The sequence below is a fragment of the Xiphophorus maculatus genome, chromosome 19, assembly GCF_002775205.1.
Source record: "Xiphophorus maculatus strain JP 163 A chromosome 19, X_maculatus-5.0-male, whole genome shotgun sequence".
Taxonomy (NCBI): domain Eukaryota; kingdom Metazoa; phylum Chordata; class Actinopteri; order Cyprinodontiformes; family Poeciliidae; genus Xiphophorus; species Xiphophorus maculatus.
Window position 1 is genome coordinate 23,122,720 of NC_036461.1, and position 23,421 is coordinate 23,146,140.

At 40.3% G+C, this 23,421-nt stretch overlaps 1 protein-coding gene and 1 long non-coding RNA gene across 2 annotated transcripts; both read right to left on the bottom strand.

Moving 5' to 3' along the window:
* Positions 1–3,219: 3,219 nt before the first annotated feature.
* On the bottom strand, positions 3,220–21,863 carry LOC111612232 (MAP/microtubule affinity-regulating kinase 3-like; the record flags this gene model as incomplete). The annotated part of the gene is made up of 3 exons (XM_023352738.1): positions 3,220–3,581; positions 5,890–5,934; positions 21,805–21,863. Coding segments are annotated over 3 exons (450 nt in total), but the record flags the coding sequence as incomplete, so codon positions are not given.
* Positions 9,763–10,579, bottom strand: LOC111612139. Its single transcript, XR_002754430.1, has 4 exons — positions 10,548–10,579; positions 10,328–10,445; positions 10,031–10,095; positions 9,763–9,923 (listed from the first exon to the last, which is right to left on the bottom strand). It is a non-coding gene; the product is annotated as an uncharacterized LOC111612139 (long non-coding RNA).
* Positions 21,864–23,421: the final 1,558 nt, after the last annotated feature.

Below are 23,421 nucleotides of genomic sequence, written 5' to 3' on the forward strand. Positions count from 1 at the left end.
CTCCCTCCTACAAAAATAAAACTGTTTATTTGGTTTAGAAATCCATATCCAGTGTTAAAATGGCCATTATATTTTGTCTGGAGATAAGCCAGACAAAATCATTAAAATAATAATCTGCATCCCTTATGTGTGCATGATGCCTCAAAGTCTTATTGTCTATACACGATTCATTGCCTACTAATGTTCTATCATTAACAAACACAAACACACACTTATAATGCTTATTACTGGGGCAACAGTGGTAGGAGTTTGCCCTGCAATGGTCCGCCTCTGTCGTTGTGTCCTTGAGCAAGACACTTCTCCCACCTTTAGCTGGAGTTTATTGCTGGCACGATATAACATCTGTGGCTACAATCCATTAGCTTAATATCATCAGTGTGTGAACGTGTGCATGAATGGAAATTTTATGCAAAGCGTCTTCGAGTGTCCTAATAAACCGCTAGTCTGATGTGATTACCATGGAAACCAAGTATGTTTGTCAGGGCATTTTTCAAAAAAACAAAAGTAAAGGCCAAGAATTGGACAGAAATCTTATTGTTTGTTTTTTTTTTTTCAAACCAGCATAACAATTTTTCTCAAACACTAGTGTTCATATCCCAGACATTTATCCACAAATGTCAATAAGCTCACACATAAGTCACAAAACAATTTAAAATTAACTCACAAATTTGTTTCACCCCACAAATGCAAGAGACCTATTAAAGCTATATGCTTTAAAGAAGTCGTCAAAATTTCAAAGAATTGGACACCAAAGTCATCAAACCTGATACTCTTAGATTAAATATCATCATTTTTGTTTTTTCAAATCAATTCATGTTTCCTGGCTATGCTAAAAATAATAACAATAATAAAAAACAGATCAACATGTCCGTTTCTTGAAAAAATAATGAAATTAAACAATTAAAGTATAGACTATCATAAAGGTAAATACTATTTTTTTGAATGTGTTTTAAAAATAATGTTAAATATTTAACGTATTTCACTTAGCGTATCCATGGAAACTGAGTGTTTATCATGGCATTTTTCAAAAAATAACGGTCAAAACCCATGCTAATTTTCCAGAAATTTAACATTAATTTAACTAATTTGACTATAATTAAGTAAAATACATATATTTATTAAATCACTACACCACAGTTTAACATTCCTGACATTTCCAGCGAAATCCAGTTCAGAAAAAGCCTCATTAGTTAAGAACGATCTATGCTAGCAAAGAATGCTACTAGTCTTTTTTTTCTACAGCAGTCAGTATTTCTTTACAACACACACACACACAAAATAAACTAAACAAGTCACTAATGTCTTAGTAATAACTTGCTTTCGTTTATTAAAAAATAAAAGAGCAATTTTAACCTTCCAGCTGGTCTCCCTGTTGGTGCTTCTCCTGGCCAGGAACCGTCTTTCGCAGGTTTCTTATCCACGGGCTTCTTCAGCAAGTGCGTATTTCAGCAAGCGCTTCTTTAACAAGTTTTGCACAGCAGACTTTTCAACAAGCTCAAACCTTCCGAGGCTGTAAAGGCTCCTTCAGGCGTCTCTCTCAAAAGTCCCGTCGCAAAGGGGAAAGAACTCAGAAGGTCAGCGTCATTTATAGGCTTGAGGACGCTAACGTCGTTTCCATGACATTCATTGACGAACGCACGCACTGGTGCGTCAGAGAAATCGGACTACAAATAATGCAGGAAATGCAAGTATCGCGTTGTCTTGTTCATCACTCCGTATGCTGCCACCTACTGGCCAACCAGTCTAAGTTCACAATGACATTTTTAAAACTTACACGACTGATGTGACATAATATTTCTGCTTTCATTATTAACTATGTCAGTTTCGGACCTTCAAATGGGGAAAACTTCTCTCTGTCGTAAAGCATGGTTTGGAAGAAAAATTCAAAATTCAATTCAAAAATACTTTATTGATCCAAAACAGGGGTCACCAACACGGTTCCCATGGGAACCCGGTTGCTAACGTAGTCAGTCGAGAACGGTGGTGACGTCAAAATGCTAAGAGATATATTAATAGTAGCGCCATTCTATAGCGGGCTGCACAGTGGCTCAGTCCGTAAGGTTGTTGCCTTGCAGTCACAAGGTTGTGGGTTCGCTTCCCAGCCTTTCTGCATGGAGTTTGCATGTTCTCCCTGTGCATGCGTGGGTTTCCTCCGGGTACTCCGGTTTCCTCCCACATCCCAAAAACATGACAACAAGGTAAGAGTTCATTGGTCACTCCAAATTCTCCCTAGGTGTGAGTGTGTTCCCCTTAGATAGAAATGGATGAATGGAAAATAAAACTTTTTTTAATGATTTATGTTAATCGCCATATAGAGACCTAATAAATTCAGATGCTTTGACTCGCCAGTGAGCGCTTTGCTCTCCTCCCACAGAGCCTCCTTCTCACTTTTTTGCCAGGTGACTGTTGAGGAGTTTGTCCATGGACAAACAGCAAATAGGAGCTTTGTTGGGGGATTTTTTTCTACGGCAAAATTAATAACAACGAATCAAAAGTTATTCAGTTCTTTTTGCTTGATTTGAACAATATGCACAATTTGATGAATCGTTTTTTTCCCGTTGTGAAACCAACTTTTTTTTAGCTAAGGCTAGGCTAACAGTCATTAAGGGTGTGAGAAGATTCTTACCACAAGAAGGATCGATCAGCGATTAGTGCGTCGTTAAGCGCATCATTCAAGAGCGCATTAGTACGCGCGGCTGGCGTGCAGCGCCAGCAAACAGCGAGGTGTGAACCGGAAGGAAAACATGATGTCTACCAGGTGAGGGAGGGCCCTTTATATACAGACAGCCCCACAACCAATTAAATTCAGGCCCTTGTGTGACGCGTTCAGAGCCCACAGGGCATACTGCCACACAAGTATCCGTTGTCATGTTTATCACTCCTTATGCTGCCACCTACTGGCCAACCAGTCTAAGTTCACAATGACATTTTTGAAACTTTCACTGCTGGTGTGACATTATATTTCTGCTTTCAGTTTCGGACCTTCAAATGGGGAAAACTTCTCTCTGTCGTAAAGCATGGTTTGGAAGAAAAATTCAAATTCAAAATTCAATTCAAAAATACTTTATTGATCCAAAACAGGGGTCACCAACACGGTGCCTGCAGGAACCCGGTTGCCCCAGGGGACAAAAAGGAGACATTTGGAAACTGCTACTTGGATGATTGTACAGCTTAAATACCTCTGAATATAGATTTGATTTTGATTTTTTTTAACTTATCTTTTAAGTCCTTTTGTTCATAGTTTTAAGTCGTTGGCTTTTTTGGAAGCAATGTTCTTGAAAGCGATGGACGACCCGGATATCCTGTTGAAGCGGACGCCGTTCAGGGAGAGACGGGGGAGCTTGCAGACCGCCATCTCCCACCGGACCAGGTTCTCGGCCCGCCCGTCGCCATGGACGCAGAGGAGCAGGAAACTCTCTTGCTGTTCGTAGTCGCAGTTGTTGGCGTCGAGCACCTTGCGGATCTCCCTCATGATGTCGCAGGGCTCCATGGAGCTGGTGGTTCTCATATTCCAAGTGAATCTGAGGGAGCGGGGCTTACCGTCTTTAATTTCCCCTTTCTGATCCCCAGGTACATGGCGACTGTGGGGAGAAAGACACGGAGGAGAGCTTGGCTTAGATTGGCTAAGAAGAAATTAAAATCCTGCTGGGATTGTTTGCAACAAATCTTTCACAGAAGTGACTTTTTGTTTCTTTTAGGGGCGGCAGTGAATGAAACTATAAATTCTAATAAAGCTGAAGTTTTTCTTACTGTGACCTGAGCCGCTCTGAGCTCAGTTTATCTTTATGTCACATTTAGGTTGCAGCACAAAGCTGTGGAGCCTTTAACTAGACAAAATGTAGTCAACAGTCATTACAGCTTTTTTGATTTTTTGCTTGTGAAACCAACTTGTCTTTTATTCCAGTTTAACGGTAAAGTTAAATCTTGTTTTAATAATAATAAAAAACAGTTGTAAATAATCTATTACCATATTTACTCTCTCGTTACTTTTACTACATTTTGTCTGACTTCCAAACTGAGAAAGGGGAAGTAAAAGAAAGTAAAACAGACTGAAGCCATCTCTGAAAAACCCAGAATATCACTGCAACATTAAGATTTGATTCACTGTACATAAATAAATAAAAAAGTTCTTTAACTGTCGATAAGATGTTTGAAACATAAACTAGTGATGGGTCCGGTAACACCGATGCGTCGGCGCATGTGTCAAGCTCATAGACCAAAATCAGCGTCGGTGCGCGTATCGTTTTCAGCAAGTCACGTGACCGATACAGGAACTGTTTCCAAATGACACTGGTGCGCCAAACTGTTTATATATGGAAGCCAATCTGTCAACGGGATGCATTTGCCAAAATAATTCTTGATCTTTTATGGTACAGCGTCAACTATGGAGCCTCAAGGCAAACGAAAGGTTTGGTAGTATGGGGCCATTTTAATCTTACGTCAGAAAATAAGGTATTGGTTCTCACTTCGTAGTTGTTTCATCCGGTTCTTTTCAGTTTCTACTCCATCTATCTGAATCCAAATTCAGCTGAAACCGACTCTTAGTTTACTTTCATATTATGTTCTGCAGGTTAAGTTTTGCATGTTTCTCCTTTGAAATTATACATTTCAAAATTTTATTCTTAAATTACCCTCCATAAATAAAAATCTTTAGGCAAAAAAAAGGGAAATTACTTATTGACTGTATCGAGGAATATGAAATATATTTTGATTTTAACTGAAGATATGACATTATACAATATATAATATACGATGAAATTAAATGACTTAAATCTTATTGTATAGACTAGGTCATCAAATCAGTCTGTGAACTGCGTTGCCTGTAGGGATTTTTAATGTCCAGCAGGTGTCAGTATTCAGTGACACAGTATTGACGCGGTATCAATACAGTTTTGCTTTGGGTCAAAACGATACATGACGCCTCATTTACCCATCACTAACATAAACATCTTCATACCTGATAATTGGAGATTAAAAACTTATTTCTGATAGGAAATGACAACAGCATCTCAAAAGATAATGTAAGAATTTCAAAGTAACTAAACTATTTATAACATTCCTCAATAATCAATAAAAAAAATATTGACTGACTTTAAAGCAGTCAAACTTTTTTAAATCTATTTTTATTTCTGATTAGCTCTTTCCATGTTTCCTCATGTAGCAGAAGCTCCACGTCTTCTTACTAATTTATAAGATCAAAGGGATTCCTTCAAAACATGTATTTTACATAACAGTATAAAATCTTTTTGTAACTTCAGTATTCTAATGTATATTAGTTTTATTTGAAATAAATCTATTTTGTTTGTCTTTTGTGTCATTTTGATTTGAAACCCCAGTAATTATTGGCTTAACATTGAAATCTATTTATTTAGTAAATAACACAAAGAAATTCTGGTCGTTTCTTCTTCTCTGGCTTTACAAACCAGAGAAGAAACAAGCAAAAAAAAAAAAACAAACAAAAAAAAACATTTCTACTTTTCATATCCAATTTTCTTTTAAATTACCAAAATGTGACATTTTAAAATAGTTTTTACTAAAAAGCTCCACCGCTTTCTGGGTTTTTCATAGATCATGTAAAGGAATATTTTTGGAGAATCTCAACAGAAACCGGAGACATTTCAGCAGAATGAAAGCAGACTTTGAATCTTCAGCTAGCATGCAGCGTTAGCAGAGCGGCACGTCACACAACCATGCAACCGCAGCAACAAAGCTGCAACAACACACTGCTGCAACTCCTACACACTCAGGGCAAAGCAGCGCGGGCCTGACGCTACATGGGAAGCGGTGTGTGTGTGTGTGTGTGTGTGTGTGTGTGTGTGTGTGTGTGTGTGTGTGTGTGTGTGTGTGTGTGTGTGTGTGTGTGTTGGGGGGCAGCAGGTATAAGCTCACCTTGAGCCCTCAAGTCTCCCGTTTCTCTCAAACTCGGTTGAGACTCTGAGGCGCCGTGAGAAAATTCACACGGGGAGTCAGAGGAGAAGAAAACAACAAAACAGATTGTGGATTGTGCACAACACAAATCATTTCTCATCAATTTCAGTGAATGGAAGAGAAAAGAAAAGAGAAATAAAGTGTGTGACGGAATACGTTAGCGACGGTGTGAGCCACCACCAACACGTCACTGAGCAGTGAGCTCACTGCTGACGTCACTGAGCAGATGAAGCGTTTGCTGCCTCAAGTTAACGTTAGCTTCCAAGTCTCACTTTCTTACAATGTAATGTTATTTAATTGCATTTCACAAATTACTTCAGGAGCATAACGAGGTGCAAAGCGTTTGCTAGCATGAGCTATTTTCACAAAACCCTTCAAAGGTGAACGTTGAACGTGTTTGGAGATTTGAGGACATGAACTAATTCAAGCGACACCGGTTTCCTTGACCGGTGGTTCCGTTTGGCAAGCAAAATAGCCGCTACAAACTCAACCCCTACCTTCTCCGAAGCTTGACTTTTTTGGTTCAAACTAGCTTCAACCAGTCTGCATTTCTACGTCAAATAAATGCTGCTTTTAATCCCGCTGGAAGTGACAGCTACTGCGTTCATGGGCAACGCACGTGGTGTTGTTTTCAACGGAAGTGACGTGAAAAGGCCCAGATGATGATCACCCGGCGGCGAAAGACCCCGGATGCTTCTCTTACGTAGTCAGTCGAGAACGCCGGTGACGTCAAAATGCTAAGAGATATATTAATAGTAGCGCCATTCTATAGCGGGCTGCACAGTGGCTCAGTCCGTAAGGTTGTTGCCTTGCAGTCGGAAGGTTGTGGGTTCACTTCCCAGAACTACTGCAGGAGTTTGCATGTTCTCCCTGTGCATGTGTGGGTTTCCTCCGGGTTTCCTCCCACATTCCAAAAACATGACAACAAGGTAAGAAATTGGTCACTCCAAATTGTCCCTAGGTGTGAGTGTGTTCCCCTTAGATAGAAATGGGTGAATGGAATACAAAAAATTTTTTGAAATTTTTTTTTTAGGATTGTACATTTATGTTAATCGCCATATAGAGACCTAATAAATTCAGATGCTTTGACTCGCCAGTAAGCGCTTTGCTCTCCTCCCACAGAGCCTCCTTCTCACTTTTTTGCCAGGTGACTGTTGAGGAGTTTGTCCATGGACAAACAGCAAATAGGAGCTTTGTTGGGGGTTTTTCTACGGCAAAATTAATAACGAATCAAAAATTATTCAGTTCATTTTGCTTCATTTGAAAAATATGCACAATTTGATTAATCGTTTTTTTCCCATTGTGAAACCAAATTTTTTTTTAGCTAAGGCTAGGCTAACAGACATTAAGGGTGTGAGAAGCTTCTTACCACAAGAAGGATCGATCAGCGATTAGTGCGTCGTTAAGCGCATCATTCAAGAGCGCATTAGTACGCGGCTGGCGTGCAGCGCCAGCAAACAGCGAGGTGTGAACCGGAAGGAAAACATGATGTCTACCAGGTGAGGGCAAGTACACCCAAGTACACCTCGCTGCAGCAAACAGAAAGGGGCGGGGACGGACCACTGTCAGTCTCATACCTTATATGGAAATGGGACTATTTCATTCCGGAAATGAAGGGGGCGCTAGTGACACTATTTCCTGTACCGACCTTGTTATAATAATTATACTAATAATAACGTATTTTATTTGCCAACGCCTTTTAAAACACCCAAGAAGACTTTCAACATTAAAAATACAAATTAAATAGTAAAGAAATGGCTACAAAACGTGATATGTCACGCGGTGTGTCTGTCACGTGGTAAGTCACTTTTTTATTTTCAAATCATTATTAAATCTTTATTTAAAATTATATTAGTAACAAACAATCTAGAATAAGCAACAATAAGGAAACATTATGGAGATGTATTTATCTATCCTTACACCCAATCTATCTCAAACAAAAGTAATAAAACATGAATCAAATCAATATTTTGGAGACAAATGTACATTACATTAAGAGCACATTTATCCATCCATTAATTATCATGAATTATTCCTATAGTTGGGTCATGAGGGCTGCTGACCCTGGACATATCGCCTATTCATATTATTAGTTGAAAATGGTCTCAAAACAACAACATTGTTGGTTTTTACCACATGGGATAGTTTATCGTCTGACAATACATTCAAAGTGTTTAATCAGTTTTTGTTTTGTTGTGTTTTTTCTTCAGGCGGTGCTGCATCTGTGGGTCATGATTGTTCTTCTAACTTACACACCGGAAATGCACGGCAGCCCTGACGGAAGATAGAAGGCAACCGGAAATTTCTAGATTTTTCTGTGGCCTGCAACGTAAGGAAGCTGCTGGAAAATGGGCCCTGGGACCCGACTCTCCCTGTTTTGCACACACAATGCTACGAACTGAAGGCATTTGCTCGCTTTTCTTGTTGGTTTCTTGGGCTGATGGCCGAGAGCTGCAGTGAGTTTTAACATGAATACAGAGTGGTTATACTGTGTTGGTTTTGTTGTCCACGTTAAACTTTCCTTCCGCTGTACTCTTAAGAGATTGTATGCAACACTATGTAAAAACAAAGGATTTTAATAAATATGCAAGAGGAGAAAACGTTGCGTTATTTCTTGGTGGTCCCTAAATTCACCCAAACCAATCGTTCTGGTTGCAGTGCTTTTGCAAAAGCATTCAGTCATTTTCACATTTTGTCTTGTTACAAATCTTTTTTTTTTTTTTTTTTGCATTTTACTGGAATTTTATGTAACAGATAAATGCAAAGCAGCACTTAAATGTGAAGTGGACGTATGAAAATGTCAGCGTTTCAGACGGTTGGGAAACAAATACATCATCATCAAATGTTAACTGTTAGGTTTATCGTTTAGGAAAACTGGGAAAAAAAGACTAAAATCAAAAAGATTCATGTACTGCATGGCTTTATGGCTTTTCTTTTTGTTTCATAACTCGGCATGGTGACTTAAAGGTTTGTAGCTTCTGTCTTGGTTCTTTGTTGACCACTGTGTAGCGGTCAACAAAGAACCAGACTTAATCATTTTATGTTTTGTTTTTTTCGGGTGTTTTTTTTCATATTTCTCAGTCGTTGCAAAAATATTTCAGCCAAACTCTTATTGTAATAGATTATTTTGCCGGTAATGTCCGTCTCGTGTCTTCATGCCGGGCAGCTGGACGGTGTTGCTGGTGAAAGCCGTCCTGACTGGCGCCGTCTCTCTCTGCTCACTCCTCCTGTTTGTCACTCTGGTTCACAGCAACTGAAGAAGCAGCAGGCCGTAAAAAAAAAACCTTCCACAGTCTCGACTCAAACTGGAGGAAAGGTTTTCATAAGTCAGAGTCAGAGCTGTGAAGCTTCAAAGGCCATCGGTGTGGGCTACTTGGAGTTGACCGACTTGATCCACCAACTGGTGCAGCTTCCAGTTCTTCCAGTTTGTTTCATTGGTTATGAGTCCATGAGGAAAAAGAGCGTTCTCTGGGTAACATTTCTACCCAACCCTTCAGTGAATCAGTTGAAGCTAAGGGTCAAAGGTCAACATCAGGAAACTTCTTCAGTGTGACTGGCTTGTGTTTGTTTTTAAGATGTGAATTGTGTATTTATGTAACTACAAATGAATTCACACTAAAAAAAACATTTCTTTTAAACCTGTTCTCCAGTTTGTGCTTTGATCAGTTATGAAGTTCTATTAAAAATGTGGGCGTTCCTTTAATATATAATGTTTCCAGAAATGATTATGGTTAAAAATAAAAAGACTCCAGAAATAACAGATTGAAAGAAGAACATTTTATTCAACTCAAGAGATACAGCACTGATGCATTTTGTGTTATGGAGCATTAATAATGAAAACAACAACAAACAGAAAACAAATCTGCCTTCTAACTATTTATTCTGACGTTTTGTTTTGGCTCTTGAATAATCAGAATCTCGTCTCCAGCCAGGCACCAGAAACCTCGCTGTCCGCTTCTCGAGTCATTGATGTTTTGATTGACAGGAGAGTCGAGCTGAGGAAACAGAAGAACAAATTTGAGAAACGCCGAGTCCAACGCACGTCAGTAAATGCTGAAACTTTTCTGAGATGTCTCAGCAGCTTCACTTTCTGCTCACCTACCTGTTACATCCAGAGTAATGGTGCCAGGTGAGGTCCATCTCCCCAGCGGTCGGTCTGCCTCAAACCTGTCACAACGGGGGGGAATTGAATGAGAATTGTTTACTGCACTGTATGTATAAAAGTGTTTTAGCGTTGCTCACTGTAAATAAACTTTTTGCACGTTAAAATTTGTTTATTTTTTTGCTTATATGATCTAACAGGAAGGAAAATCAAGGTTTCAATTCTTGAATAATTAAGAAAATAATCTCAACTATAGAATGGCTGAAAAGTTAAGGTTGTAAAAAATGTATTTAGTACCAGCAGATGGTGTGTAAACCTGGGGCCACTGGATCGTCTGCCTTTTTTGGCAGGCAGAGTATTTTCGTTTTAGTCCTCAGTCCTCTCTGTCTTCTCTCGCCTGATTGGTCCAGTGATGCTGGCGAATCATCACATGATCAGACACACATTCCTTAATCTCTGTCTAAATCACGGATTATTGGAAGAGACTTTCTGATCAAAGTCATCATCATGTCCTCACCTTTCCCACAAGCTGTTACAACCAGTAGATCAGCAGGTGGAGCAGGTCTTCTTCTGCTTTAATTGTTGGTCAACTCCAGTCATCACATGAGTTCACAGAGAAATGAAATAAAGAGAGAAGATAAAGTTAAGGAGGAAAATATGCATGAACAGCAGACAGCTTCTAACTTTCAGCTCAGCTCTCTGCAGCTATATTTGAAATGATTAGTCATGTTGCGTAGATAGAAATGTTCTTACTTTTTATTTCAACTGGGTTCTCTTATCTTCCTCCACCTGACTGGTGGTGCTGAAGGCGGAGGATTCCAGGCGGAGGAGATCCAACCTGGGACGATCAGACATTATTGATCTGCAGAATCTGAATCTAACAGATGACTGAATCAGACTTTCTGATCAAGTCATAATCATGACCTCACCATTTATAAAATCTACTAGAACCAGTAGATCAGCAGGTCCTCTGCTCTATTCCTGATCCTCCTTCCATCAACACAAGCTCTGCTGTTATGAAAGGACTCAGTAAAAAAACACACACACACAAAACAAAAGTGTCAGTGAGGAGAAAGTACAGCAGGAAATAGGAAATAGATTTGAATATTGACCTCGACGTTCTGTGTGTTGAACATTTTTTGTTGTGTAAAAGTAAATGTTCTTACTTTTTTTGTCAACTGGGTTCTCTTATCTTCCTCCACCTGACTGGTGGTGTTGAAGGTGGAGGATTACAGGCGGCGCTGGTCTTCTGCTTTAATTGTTGGTCAACTCATGTCATGTGACATGAGTTGATGTAGAAATGAAATCCAGAGAAAAGACAACAGGGTTAACAAATAGAATATATGTGGACAGAAGGAAGAACAATTTTGAAATTTGAGCTCAATTTCATCCATATTTAAAATGAAAATAAGTTTTCTTACTTTTTTTGTCAACTGGGTTCTCTTATCTTCCTCCACCTGACTGGTGGTGCTGAAGGTGGAGGATTACAGGCGGAGGAGATCCAACCTGGGATGATCAGAGAATCAGAAATCTGAGAAGTCTGAACTTGGGTCGGGTATTTTTTTAATGTCTATTCTTCTTTTGTGATTTTTCTGTGTTGTAACACATGAACATGCTATTGGCCATATAAACTATTTGTTTCATGAGATTAATAGTTTATCTACATAAAACTTTACTCCACATGCTCTCCATTTCCTTTCCTCTGATCCTGTTCTCTAGTGTCTCTCTGAATAGAAGCTCTTAATTAAATCCTTCAATCATAAATTATGTCTATGTTCTCCTTTGTCTTCTAATTTCTTATTGTCCTGATGCTTTAATTTGGTTTCTGATACAACGTATTGTCAGGCAAGCATTCCTTACTTAATGTAAATTTTAACTCTATGTGGTTGAGCACTTTGTAAATTACTAATAACTTCTATTTCTATTTTTATTTAGTAAAGCTGATGGTCCCCACCACCAGCAGGAGGCAAGCAGTATCATGTGAATGTGGAAAAACTTACAAGCAGTGTGAAAAACAAGGGGTCCAGAAGGACAGGAACCACATGGACGACGACGAAAGGATCCAGCGATGAGCAGCTAAAACCTGAAAGATTAAAACCTTGGAGAGTGGATTAGTGGAGGAACAGAATAGAATAATTTACTATATTGGAGAGCACCGCGTGGGGAAGAACCGCTATTTACCCTGAAACATGGGGAAGATGAGAGGAAGACACAAAGACGAAGAAAACTCCGGTGCAAGGCGCTACCTAAGGCTTCCTGAGTCCTGCCAGAATCCTCAACATCTAAAATGCTACATCTAGCAGCGGGATAAAGAAAAGCCCCGGTGCAAGGCGCTACCTAAGGCTTCCAGAGGCTTGCTAGAAATCCATTGGCTTTAATAAAACAAAAAAAAACAAAAAAAAAAACAGAGAAATGATGATATGTCCTAATGTGACTTCCCACATAGGTCCTCAGTTTTTACGGATCCCAATCTAATCAGAGTCACTTGAAACGTAGCGATGTCTAAACCACACGTGTCTGGAACTCGCTCTTGCTGTAGTTCCACCAGATGTTGAAGGTGTCGGTTCCTCTTCTATGTCCTTTTCAGTCTCCATCCGGAAACGGAAGTCAGGGGATGACAAAGTTGGATTTTCACGGTGTGTTGATGGTGAAGGACTGAAAACGCGGGGTGACAAAACGGGATCTTCACAGTGCGTCGATGGTGAGGGACTGACGTCAGGGGATGAGAGAAAAAGATCCTCTTGCATCGTCCCTCGTGAGGGACTGAGGACAGGGGATGACAAAACAGGACGTTTACGTGGCATTCTATACGAGGGACTGAGGACATGGGATGACAGACCGGGATCCCCACACGACGTCCTTGGTGAGGGACTGAGGACAGGGGATGACAGACCAGGATCCTCACACGCTGTCCTTGGTGAGGGACTGAGGATAGGGGATAACAAAACAGGAAGTTTATCCGCCATTCTATACGAGGGACTGAGGACGGGGGATGACAGACCAGGATCCCCACACGACGTCCTTGGTGAGGGACTGAGGATAGGGGATAACAGAATAGGATCTTCATGGTCTGTCTTTCGGTATGGAATGAACAGAGGGGTTGACGGAATGGGCTCGTCCTCCCATTCTTTACCATATCTCCATGCCATCCTTCTGCCGATACTTTGAAGGACCTCGTCCCAAATGGGATCTTCATTATACTACTGTGCCGTCTTGGCTGGGAGCTCCTCTTCAGCAACAGTGTCTCTAGTCCTCTTGGCTGGGGGCTCCTCTTCAGCAACACTGTCCCTGGTCCTCTTGGAGGGGAGCACATCTTCAGTTTGATTCTCCCTGGTCTTCTTGGCAGAGGGCTCCTGTCTAGCATCATCACTATTCCTGGCCCTCTTGGCTGGGAGTTTCACTTCAGTAACACTGTCCCTGGTCTTCTTGGCAGGGAGCTCCTTTTCAGCAAGAGTGTCCTTACTCCTCTTGGCTGGGGGCTCCTCTTTAGCAACAGTGTCCCTGGTCCTCTTTCCTGGGGGCTGCTCTTCAGCATCACTGTCCTTTGTCCTCTTTCCGTTTATGCCAGTCACAGATGTCGCATGAGTCACGTCCTCTTTCGAACCTACCCGATCGCTAGGCTTGGATGGTGTGTCATCCTCCTTCGCATCAACCACCTTCTTTGGAATTCTAATGGCGCGGCAAAAAGTCACTAAATTTCTCCAACCTGCCAGAGGTTGTGGCGAGGCACTGATAGGAATGGAGTCCTCTGGACGCGAAATGGGCTCTTCCGGTTTGTCAAAGCTGGAAGGAAGCACTGTACCAGAACTAAGCTTTAATGGTGGGTTGTCCTCCTTCGCAGCATCCACCTTCTGTGTAATGCTCCTGGTGCGGCCAGACGTCAAAGAAGCCCCGTCCTCTTCCAAACCTACCTGATGGTGTTGCGAGGTACCAATAGGTCTGGAGTTCTCTGGACGCAAAATGGGCTCTTCCGGTTTGTCAAAGCTGGAAGGAAGCACTGTACCAAAACTAAGCTTTAATGGTGGGTTGTCCTCCTTCGCAGCATCCACCTTCTGTGTAATACTCCTGGCGCGGCCAGAAGTCAAAGAAGCCCCGTCCTCTTCCAAACCTACCTGATGGTGTTGCGAGGTACCAATAGGTCTGGAGTTCTCTGGACGCAAAATGGGCTCTTCCTGTTTGTCAAGTCCAGACGTGAATTCAAGTGAAGTAGAAGGAGCCGTGTCTTCTTCAGGCTTCTCAGCTACCCCAATGTCTTTTATGTATTTGAAATTTGGGGGAAGAATCTCAAGAATCTCAGAGCGCAGCGACGCAGCAGTGCCACGGTCCACAGCGGAGCTCAACTGATCAAGCTTCGATTTGAGATGTTTCAATGACTGTTCAAGCACTCCTATGCCCCACAGGAATTTAATGTTTGGTGCAAGGACCTGGACAATCCGAAGTCTGGAATAAAAGTCATCCTGGTCTTCATTATTAGCCTCGTCTTCACTGGAGCTGGTAGTAGAGCTACCGCTGGAGCTAGTAGTAGAGCTACCGCTGGAGCTAGTAGTAGAGCTACCACTGGAGCTGATAGTACAGGCATTACCTACCTCATCTTCACTGGAGGTGGTAGTAGAGCTACCGCTATAGCTGATAGCACTGCTACCACTGGAGCTGGTAGCACAGTCCACAGACTGCGGAGGTGAACTACACCTCAACCCCTCTCCGTAGTCTTCAGAAACCATGTCGGTTTCATTTGACCACACCTTACCGTGTTCCTTACCATTGTCTGGAAGTCCCTCCAACTTTGGGGATCCATCTGCTGGAAGCGCCATGGTCTGAGCTGCAAAGGAAAAAACAAAGCAAAAAAAGCTATAATTCAGGATCTAGACCTTCACAAAAGTCCAAAGCAATGTTTTGAGGGAACTAAAATACCAACAATACAATAACCCAGGTTTGTGAATGTGTTTGTTTTTCTTGAATATATTTAATTAACAATATTATTGCTATGCCATTGTATTTGATTATACAATAAAGATGGGAATTAAGAGATAAAACAAATATAGCTTATCTTTAGTCACAAAAAAACAGCAAAAAATACAATTTTACATAAAAACCAGAACACACTCTAAAACTCAATGATCAAACATGTATGGAGCATCGCCACTCAGACAAACAAACTTGCAGCTTCATCTTGGTACCAATCAATCATTAAAGACAACAAATCAAATTTAGACTTATTGGCAATTCATCCCTAACCATAAACTATTAAACATTTGGAAACATAAATTAAAGAGCTATACACTGTGTTTAGAATGTCTTAATAGCCACTGAAACACCTGTAATCTTAGACTGTGCCATAAGTGTGAATGAAATAAGACTGCAACAAGTTACTCAGTTTACCTTTATATAACAACCCATCCTCACAAATCTTTGATGCTCAGGTACATTTGATCATTCTTAACAATAGCCAGGGATAAGATAGTGATCCATTCATAATTATTACACTTAAATCACTGCTTACACAACTTTAATACTTTAAAAGTATCAAAGTTTAGAAATATATGTTTCCAATTGCATTTGTAAATTACCAAAATGTTAATTCTAGTTAATCAAACTAAATTCCTTTGAGCTCCACAATTTTTCACAATCACAAAGACAGCAAGTCTGACACCTCATCAGTACTACCTTCATACTCCCACATATAGCCAACAGCAGAAATGTAAACCTGTAAAATTAATTAAGTTTAAAGACTGGGGATCTAAATAAACAGGCTGACATAAGTGGCCTTTCCTCCGTTTCCAGGGGCTCCCTCCTACAAAAATAAAACTGTTTATTTGGTTTAGAAATCCATATCCAGTGTTAAAATGGCCATTATATTTTGTCTGGAGATAAGCCAGACAAAATCATTAAAATAATAATCTGCATCCCTTATGTGTGCATGATGCCTCAAAGTCTTATTGTCTATACACGATTCATTGCCTACTAATGTTCTATCATTAACAAACACAAACACACACTTATAATGCTTATTACTGGGGCAACAGTGGTAGGAGTTTGCCCTGCAATGGTCCGCCTCTGTCGTTGTGTCCTTGAGCAAGACACTTCTCCCACCTTTAGCTGGAGTTTATTGCTGGCACGATATAACATCTGTGGCTACAATCCATTAGCTTAATATCATCAGTGTGTGAACGTGTGCATGAATGGAAATTTTATGCAAAGCGTCTTCGAGTGTCCTAATAAACCGCTAGTCTGATGTGATTACCATGGAAACCAAGTATGTTTGTCAGGGCATTTTTCAAAAAAACAAAAGTAAAGGCCAAGAATTGGACAGAAATCTTATTGTTTGTTTTTTTTTTCAAACCAGCATAACAATTTTTCTCAAACACTAGTGTTCATATCCCAGACATTTATCCACAAATGTCAATAAGCTCACACATAAGTCACAAAACAATTTAAAATTAACTCACAAATTTGTTTCACCCCACAAATGCAAGAGACCTATTAAAGCTATATGCTTTAAAGAAGTCATCAAAATTTCAAAGAATTGGACACCAAAGTCATCAAACCTGATACTCTTAGATTAAATATCATCATTTTTGTTTTTTCAAATCAATTCATGTTTCCTGGCTATGCTAAAAATAATAACAATAATAAAAAACAGATCAACATGTCCGTTTCTTGAAAAAATAATGAAATTAAACAATTAAAGTATAGACTATCATAAAGGTAAATACTATTTTTTTGAATGTGTTTTAAAAATAATGTTAAATATTTAACGTATTTCACTTAGCGTATCCATGGAAACTGAGTGTTTATCATGGCATTTTTCAAAAAATAACGGTCAAAACCTAATGTTAAATATTTAACGTATTTCACTTAGCGTATCCATGGAAACTGAGTGTTTATAATGGCATTTTTCAAAAAATAACGGTCAAAACCCATGCTAATTTTCCAGAAATTTAACATTAATTTAACTGATTTGACTATAATTAAGTAAAATACATATATTTATTAAATCACTACACCACAGTTTAACATTCCTGACATTTCCAGCGAAATCCAGTTAAGAAAAAGCCTCATTAGTTAAGAACGATCTATGCTAGCAAAGAATGCTACTAGTCTTTTTTTTTCTACAGCAGTCAGTATTTCTTTACAACACACACACACACAAAATAAACTAAACAAGTCACTAATGTCTTAGTAATAACTTGCTTTCGTTTATTAAAAAATAAAAGAGCAATTTTAACCTTCCAGCTGGTCTCCCTGTTGGTGCTTCTCCTGGCCAGGAACCGTCTTTCGCAGGTTTCTTATCCACGGGCTTCTTCAGCAAGTGCGTATTTCAGCAAGCGCTTCTTTAACAAGTTTTGCACAGCAGACTTTTCAACAAGCTCAAACCTTCCGAGGCTGTAAAGGCTCCTTCAGGCGTCTCTCTCAAAAGTCCCGTCGCAAAGGGGAAAGAACTCAGAAGGTCAGCGTCATTTATAGGCTTGAGGACGCTAACGTCGTTTCCATGACATTCATTGACGAACGCACGCACTGGTGCGTCAGAGAAATCGGACTACAAATAATGCAGGAAATGCAAGTATCGCGTTGTCTTGTTCATCACTCCGTATGCTGCCACCTACTGGCCAACCAGTCTAAGTTCACAATGACATTTTTAAAACTTACACGACTGATGTGACATAATATTTCTGCTTTCATTATTAACTATGTCAGTTTCGGACCTTCAAATGGGGAAAACTTCTCTCTGTCGTAAAGCATGGTTTGGAAGAAAAATTCAAAATTCAATTCAAAAATACTTTATTGATCCAAAACAGGGGTCACCAACACGGTTCCCATGGGAACCCGGTTGCTAACGTAGTCAGTCGAGAACGGTGGTGACGTCAAAATGCTAAGAGATATATTAATAGTAGCGCCATTCTATAGCGGGCTGCACAGTGGCTCAGTCCGTAAGGTTGTTGCCTTGCAGTCACAAGGTTGTGGGTTCGCTTCCCAGCCTTTCTGCATGGAGTTTGCATGTTCTCCCTGTGCATGCGTGGGTTTCCTCCGGGTACTCCGGTTTCCTCCCACATCCCAAAAACATGACAACAAGGTAAGAGTTCATTGGTCACTCCAAATTCTCCCTAGGTGTGAGTGTGTTCCCCTTAGATAGAAATGGATGAATGGAAAATAAAACTTTTTTTAATGATTTATGTTAATCGCCATATAGAGACCTAATAAATTCAGATGCTTTGACTCGCCAGTGAGCGCTTTGCTCTCCTCCCACAGAGCCTCCTTCTCACTTTTTTGCCAGGTGACTGTTGAGGAGTTTGTCCATGGACAAACAGCAAATAGGAGCTTTGTTGGGGGATTTTTTTCTACGGCAAAATTAATAACAACGAATCAAAAGTTATTCAGTTCTTTTTGCTTGATTTGAACAATATGCACAATTTGATGAATCGTTTTTTTCCCGTTGTGAAACCAACTTTTTTTTAGCTAAGGCTAGGCTAACAGTCATTAAGGGTGTGAGAAGCTTCTTACCACAAGAAGGATCGATCAGCGATTAGTGCGTCGTTAAGCGCATCATTCAAGAGCGCATTAGTACGCGCGGCTGGCGTGCAGCGCCAGCAAACAGCGAGGTGTGAACCGGAAGGAAAACATGATGTCTACCAGGTGAGGGAGGGCCCTTTATATACAGACAGCCCCACAACCAATTAAATTCAGGCCCTTGTGTGACGCGTTCAGAGCCCACAGGGCATACTGCCACACAAGTATCCGTTGTCATGTTTATCACTCCTTATGCTGCCACCTACTGGCCAACCAGTCTAAGTTCACAATGACATTTTTGAAACTTTCACTGCTGGTGTGACATTATATTTCTGCTTTCAGTTTCGGACCTTCAAATGGGGAAAACTTCTCTCTGTCGTAAAGCATGGTTTGGAAGAAAAATTCAAATTCAAAATTCAATTCAAAAATACTTTATTGATCCAAAACAGGGGTCACCAACACGGTGCCTGCAGGAACCCGGTTGCCCCAGGGGACAAAAAGGAGACATTTGGAAACTGCTACTTGGATGATTGTACAGCTTAAATACCTCTGAATATAGATTTGATTTTGATTTTTTTTAACTTATCTTTTAAGTCCTTTTGTTCATAGTTTTAAGTCGTTGGCTTTTTTGGAAGCAATGTTCTTGAAAGCGATGGACGACCCGGATATCCTGTTGAAGCGGACGCCGTTCAGGGAGAGACGGGGGAGCTTGCAGACCGCCATCTCCCACCGGACCAGGTTCTCGGCCCGCCCGTCGCCATGGACGCAGAGGAGCAGGAAACTCTCTTGCTGTTCGTAGTCGCAGTTGTTGGCGTCGAGCACCTTGCGGATCTCCCTCATGATGTCGCAGGGCTCCATGGAGCTGGTGGTTCTCATATTCCAAGTGAATCTGAGGGAGCGGGGCTTACCGTCTTTAATTTCCCCTTTCTGATCCCCAGGTACATGGCGACTGTGGGGAGAAAGACACGGAGGAGAGCTTGGCTTAGATTGGCTAAGAAGAAATTAAAATCCTGCTGGGATTGTTTGCAACAAATCTTTCACAGAAGTGACTTTTTGTTTCTTTTAGGGGCGGCAGTGAATGAAACTATAAATTCTAATAAAGCTGAAGTTTTTCTTACTGTGACCTGAGCCGCTCTGAGCTCAGTTTATCTTTATGTCACATTTAGGTTGCAGCACAAAGCTGTGGAGCCTTTAACTAGACAAAATGTAGTCAACAGTCATTACAGCTTTTTTGATTTTTTGCTTGTGAAACCAACTTGTCTTTTATTCCAGTTTAACGGTAAAGTTAAATCTTGTTTTAATAATAATAAAAAACAGTTGTAAATAATCTATTACCATATTTACTCTCTCGTTACTTTTACTACATTTTGTCTGACTTCCAAACTGAGAAAGGGGAAGTAAAAGAAAGTAAAACAGACTGAAGCCATCTCTGAAAAACCCAGAATATCACTGCAACATTAAGATTTGATTCACTGTACATAAATAAATAAAAAAGTTCTTTAACTGTCGATAAGATGTTTGAAACATAAACTAGTGATGGGTCCGGTAACACCGATGCGTCGGCGCATGTGTCAAGCTCATAGACCAAAATCAGCGTCGGTGCGCGTATCGTTTTCAGCAAGTCACGTGACCGATACAGGAACTGTTTCCAAATGACACTGGTGCGCCAAACTGTTTATATATGGAAGCCAATCTGTCAACGGGATGCATTTGCCAAAATAATTCTTGATCTTTTATGGTACAGCGTCAACTATGGAGCCTCAAGGCAAACGAAAGGTTTGGTAGTATGGGGCCATTTTAATCTTACGTCAGAAAATAAGGTATTGGTTCTCACTTCGTAGTTGTTTCATCCGGTTCTTTTCAGTTTCTACTCCATCTATCTGAATCCAAATTCAGCTGAAACCGACTCTTAGTTTACTTTCATATTATGTTCTGCAGGTTAAGTTTTGCATGTTTCTCCTTTGAAATTATACATTTCAAAATTTTATTCTTAAATTACCCTCCATAAATAAAAATCTTTAGGCAAAAAAAAGGGAAATTACTTATTGACTGTATCGAGGAATATGAAATATATTTTGATTTTAACTGAAGATATGACATTATACAATATATAATATACGATGAAATTAAATGACTTAAATCTTATTGTATAGACTAGGTCATCAAATCAGTCTGTGAACTGCGTTGCCTGTAGGGATTTTTAATGTCCAGCAGGTGTCAGTATTCAGTGACACAGTATTGACGCGGTATCAATAAAGTTTTGCTTTGGGTCAAAACGATACATGACGCCTCATTTACCCATCACTAACATAAACATCTTCATACCTGATAATTGGAGATTAAAAACTTATTTCTGATAGGAAATGACAACAGCATCTCAAAAGATAATGTAAGAATTTCAAAGTAACTAAACTATTTATAACATTCCTCAATAATCAATAAAAAAAATATTGACTGACTTTAAAGCAGTCAAACTTTTTTAAATCTATTTTTATTTCTGATTAGCTCTTTCCATGTTTCCTCATGTAGCAGAAGCTCCACGTCTTCTTACTAATTTATAAGATCAAAGGGATTCCTTCAAAACATGTATTTTACATAACAGCATAAAATCTTTTTGTAACTTCAGTATTCTAATGTATATTAGTTTTATTTGAAATAAATCTATTTTGTTTGTCTTTTGTGTCATTTTGATTTGAAACACCAGTAATTATTGGCTTAACATTGAAATCTATTTATTTAGTAAATAACACAAAGAAATTCTGGTCGTTTCTTCTTCTCTGGCTTTACAAACCAGAGAAGAAACAAGCAAAACAAAAAAAAAAAAAACATTTCTACTTTTCATATCCAATTTTCTTTTAAATTACCAAAATTTGACATTTTAAAATAGTTTTTACTAAAAAGCTCCACCGCTTTCTGGGTTTTTCATAGATCATGTAAAGGAATATTTTTGGAGAATCTCAACAGAAACCGGAGACATTTCAGCAGAATGAAAGCAGACTTTGAATCTTCAGCTAGCATGCAGCGTTAGCAGAGCGGCACGTCACACAACCATGCAACCGCAGCAACAAAGCTGCAACAACACACTGCTGCAACTCCTACACACTCAGGGCAAAGCAGCGCGGGCCTGACGCTACATGGGAAGCGGTGTGTGTGTGTGTGTGTGTGTGTGTGTGTGTGTGTGTGTGTGTGTGTGTGTGTGTGTGTGTGTGTGTGTGTGTGTGTGTGTGTGTGTGTGTGTGTGTGTTGGGGGGCAGCAGGTATAAGCTCACCTTGAGCCCTCAAGTCTCCCGTTTCTCTCAAACTCGGTTGAGACTCTGAGGCGCCGTGAGAAAATTCACACGGGGAGTCAGAGGAGAAGAAAACAACAAAACAGATTGTGGATTGTGCACAACACAAATCATTTCTCATCAATTTCAGTGAATGGAAGAGAAAAGAAAAGAGAAATAAAGTGTGTGACGGAATACGTTAGCGACGGTGTGAGCCACCACCAACACGTCACTGAGCAGTGAGCTCACTGCTGACGTCACTGAGCAGATGAAGCGTTTGCTGCCTCAAGTTAACGTTAGCTTCCAAGTCTCACTTTCTTACAATGTAATGTTATTTAATTGCATTTCACAAATTACTTCAGGAGCATAACGAGGTGCAAAGCGTTTGCTAGCATGAGCTATTTTCACAAAACCCTTCAAAGGTGAACGTTGAACGTGTTTGGAGATTTGAGGACATGAACTAATTCAAGCGACACCGGTTTCCTTGACCGGTGGTTCCGTTTGGCCAGCAAAATAGCCGCTACAAACTCAACCCCTACCTTCTCCGAAGCTTGACTTTTTTGGTTCAAACTAGCTTCAACCAGTCTGCATTTCTACGTCAAATAAATGCTGCTTTTAATCCTGCTGGAAGTGACAGCTACTGCGTTCATGGGCAACGCACGTGGTGTTGTTTTCAACGGAAGTGACGTGAAAAGGCCCAGATGATGATCACCCGGCGACGAAAGACCCCGGATGCTTCTCTTACGTAGTCAGTCGAGAACGCCGGTGACGTCAAAATGCTAAGAGATATATTAATAGTAGCGCCATTCTATAGCGGGCTGCACAGTGGCTCAGTCCGTAAGGTTGTTGCCTTGCAGTCGGAAGGTTGTGGGTTCACTTCCCAGAACTACTGCAGGAGTTTGCATGTTCTCCCTGTGCATGTGTGGGTTTCCTCCGGGTTTCCTCCCACATTCCAAAAACATGACAACAAGGTAAGAAATTGGTCACTCCAAATTGTCCCTAGGTGTGAGTGTGTTCCCCTTAGATAGAAATGGATGAATGGAATACAAAAAATTTTTTGAAATATTTTTTTTAGGATTGTACATTTATGTTAATCGCCATATAGAGACCTAATAAATTCAGATGCTTTGACTCGCCAGTAAGCACTTTGCTCTCCTCCCACAGAGCCTCCTTCCCACTTTTTTGCCAGGTGACTGTTGAGGAGTTTGTCCATGGACAAACAGCAAATAGGAGCTTTGTTGGGGGTTTTTCTACGGCAAAATTAATAACGAATCAAAAGTTATTCAGTTCTTTTTGCTTCATTTGAACAATATGCACAATTTGATTAATCGTTTTTTTCCCATTGTGAAACCAAATTTTTTTTTAGCTAAGGCTAGGCTAACAGACATTAAGGGTGTGAGAAGCTTCTTACCACAAGAAGGATCGATCAGCGATTAGTGCGTCGTTAAGCGCATCATTCAAGAGCGCATTACTACGCGGCTGGCGTGCAGCGCCAGCAAACAGCGAGGTGTGAACCGGAAGGAAAACATGATGTCTACCAGGTGAGGGCAAGTACACCCAAGTACACCTCGCTGCAGCAAACAGAAAGGGGCGGGGACGGACCACTGTCAGTCTCATACC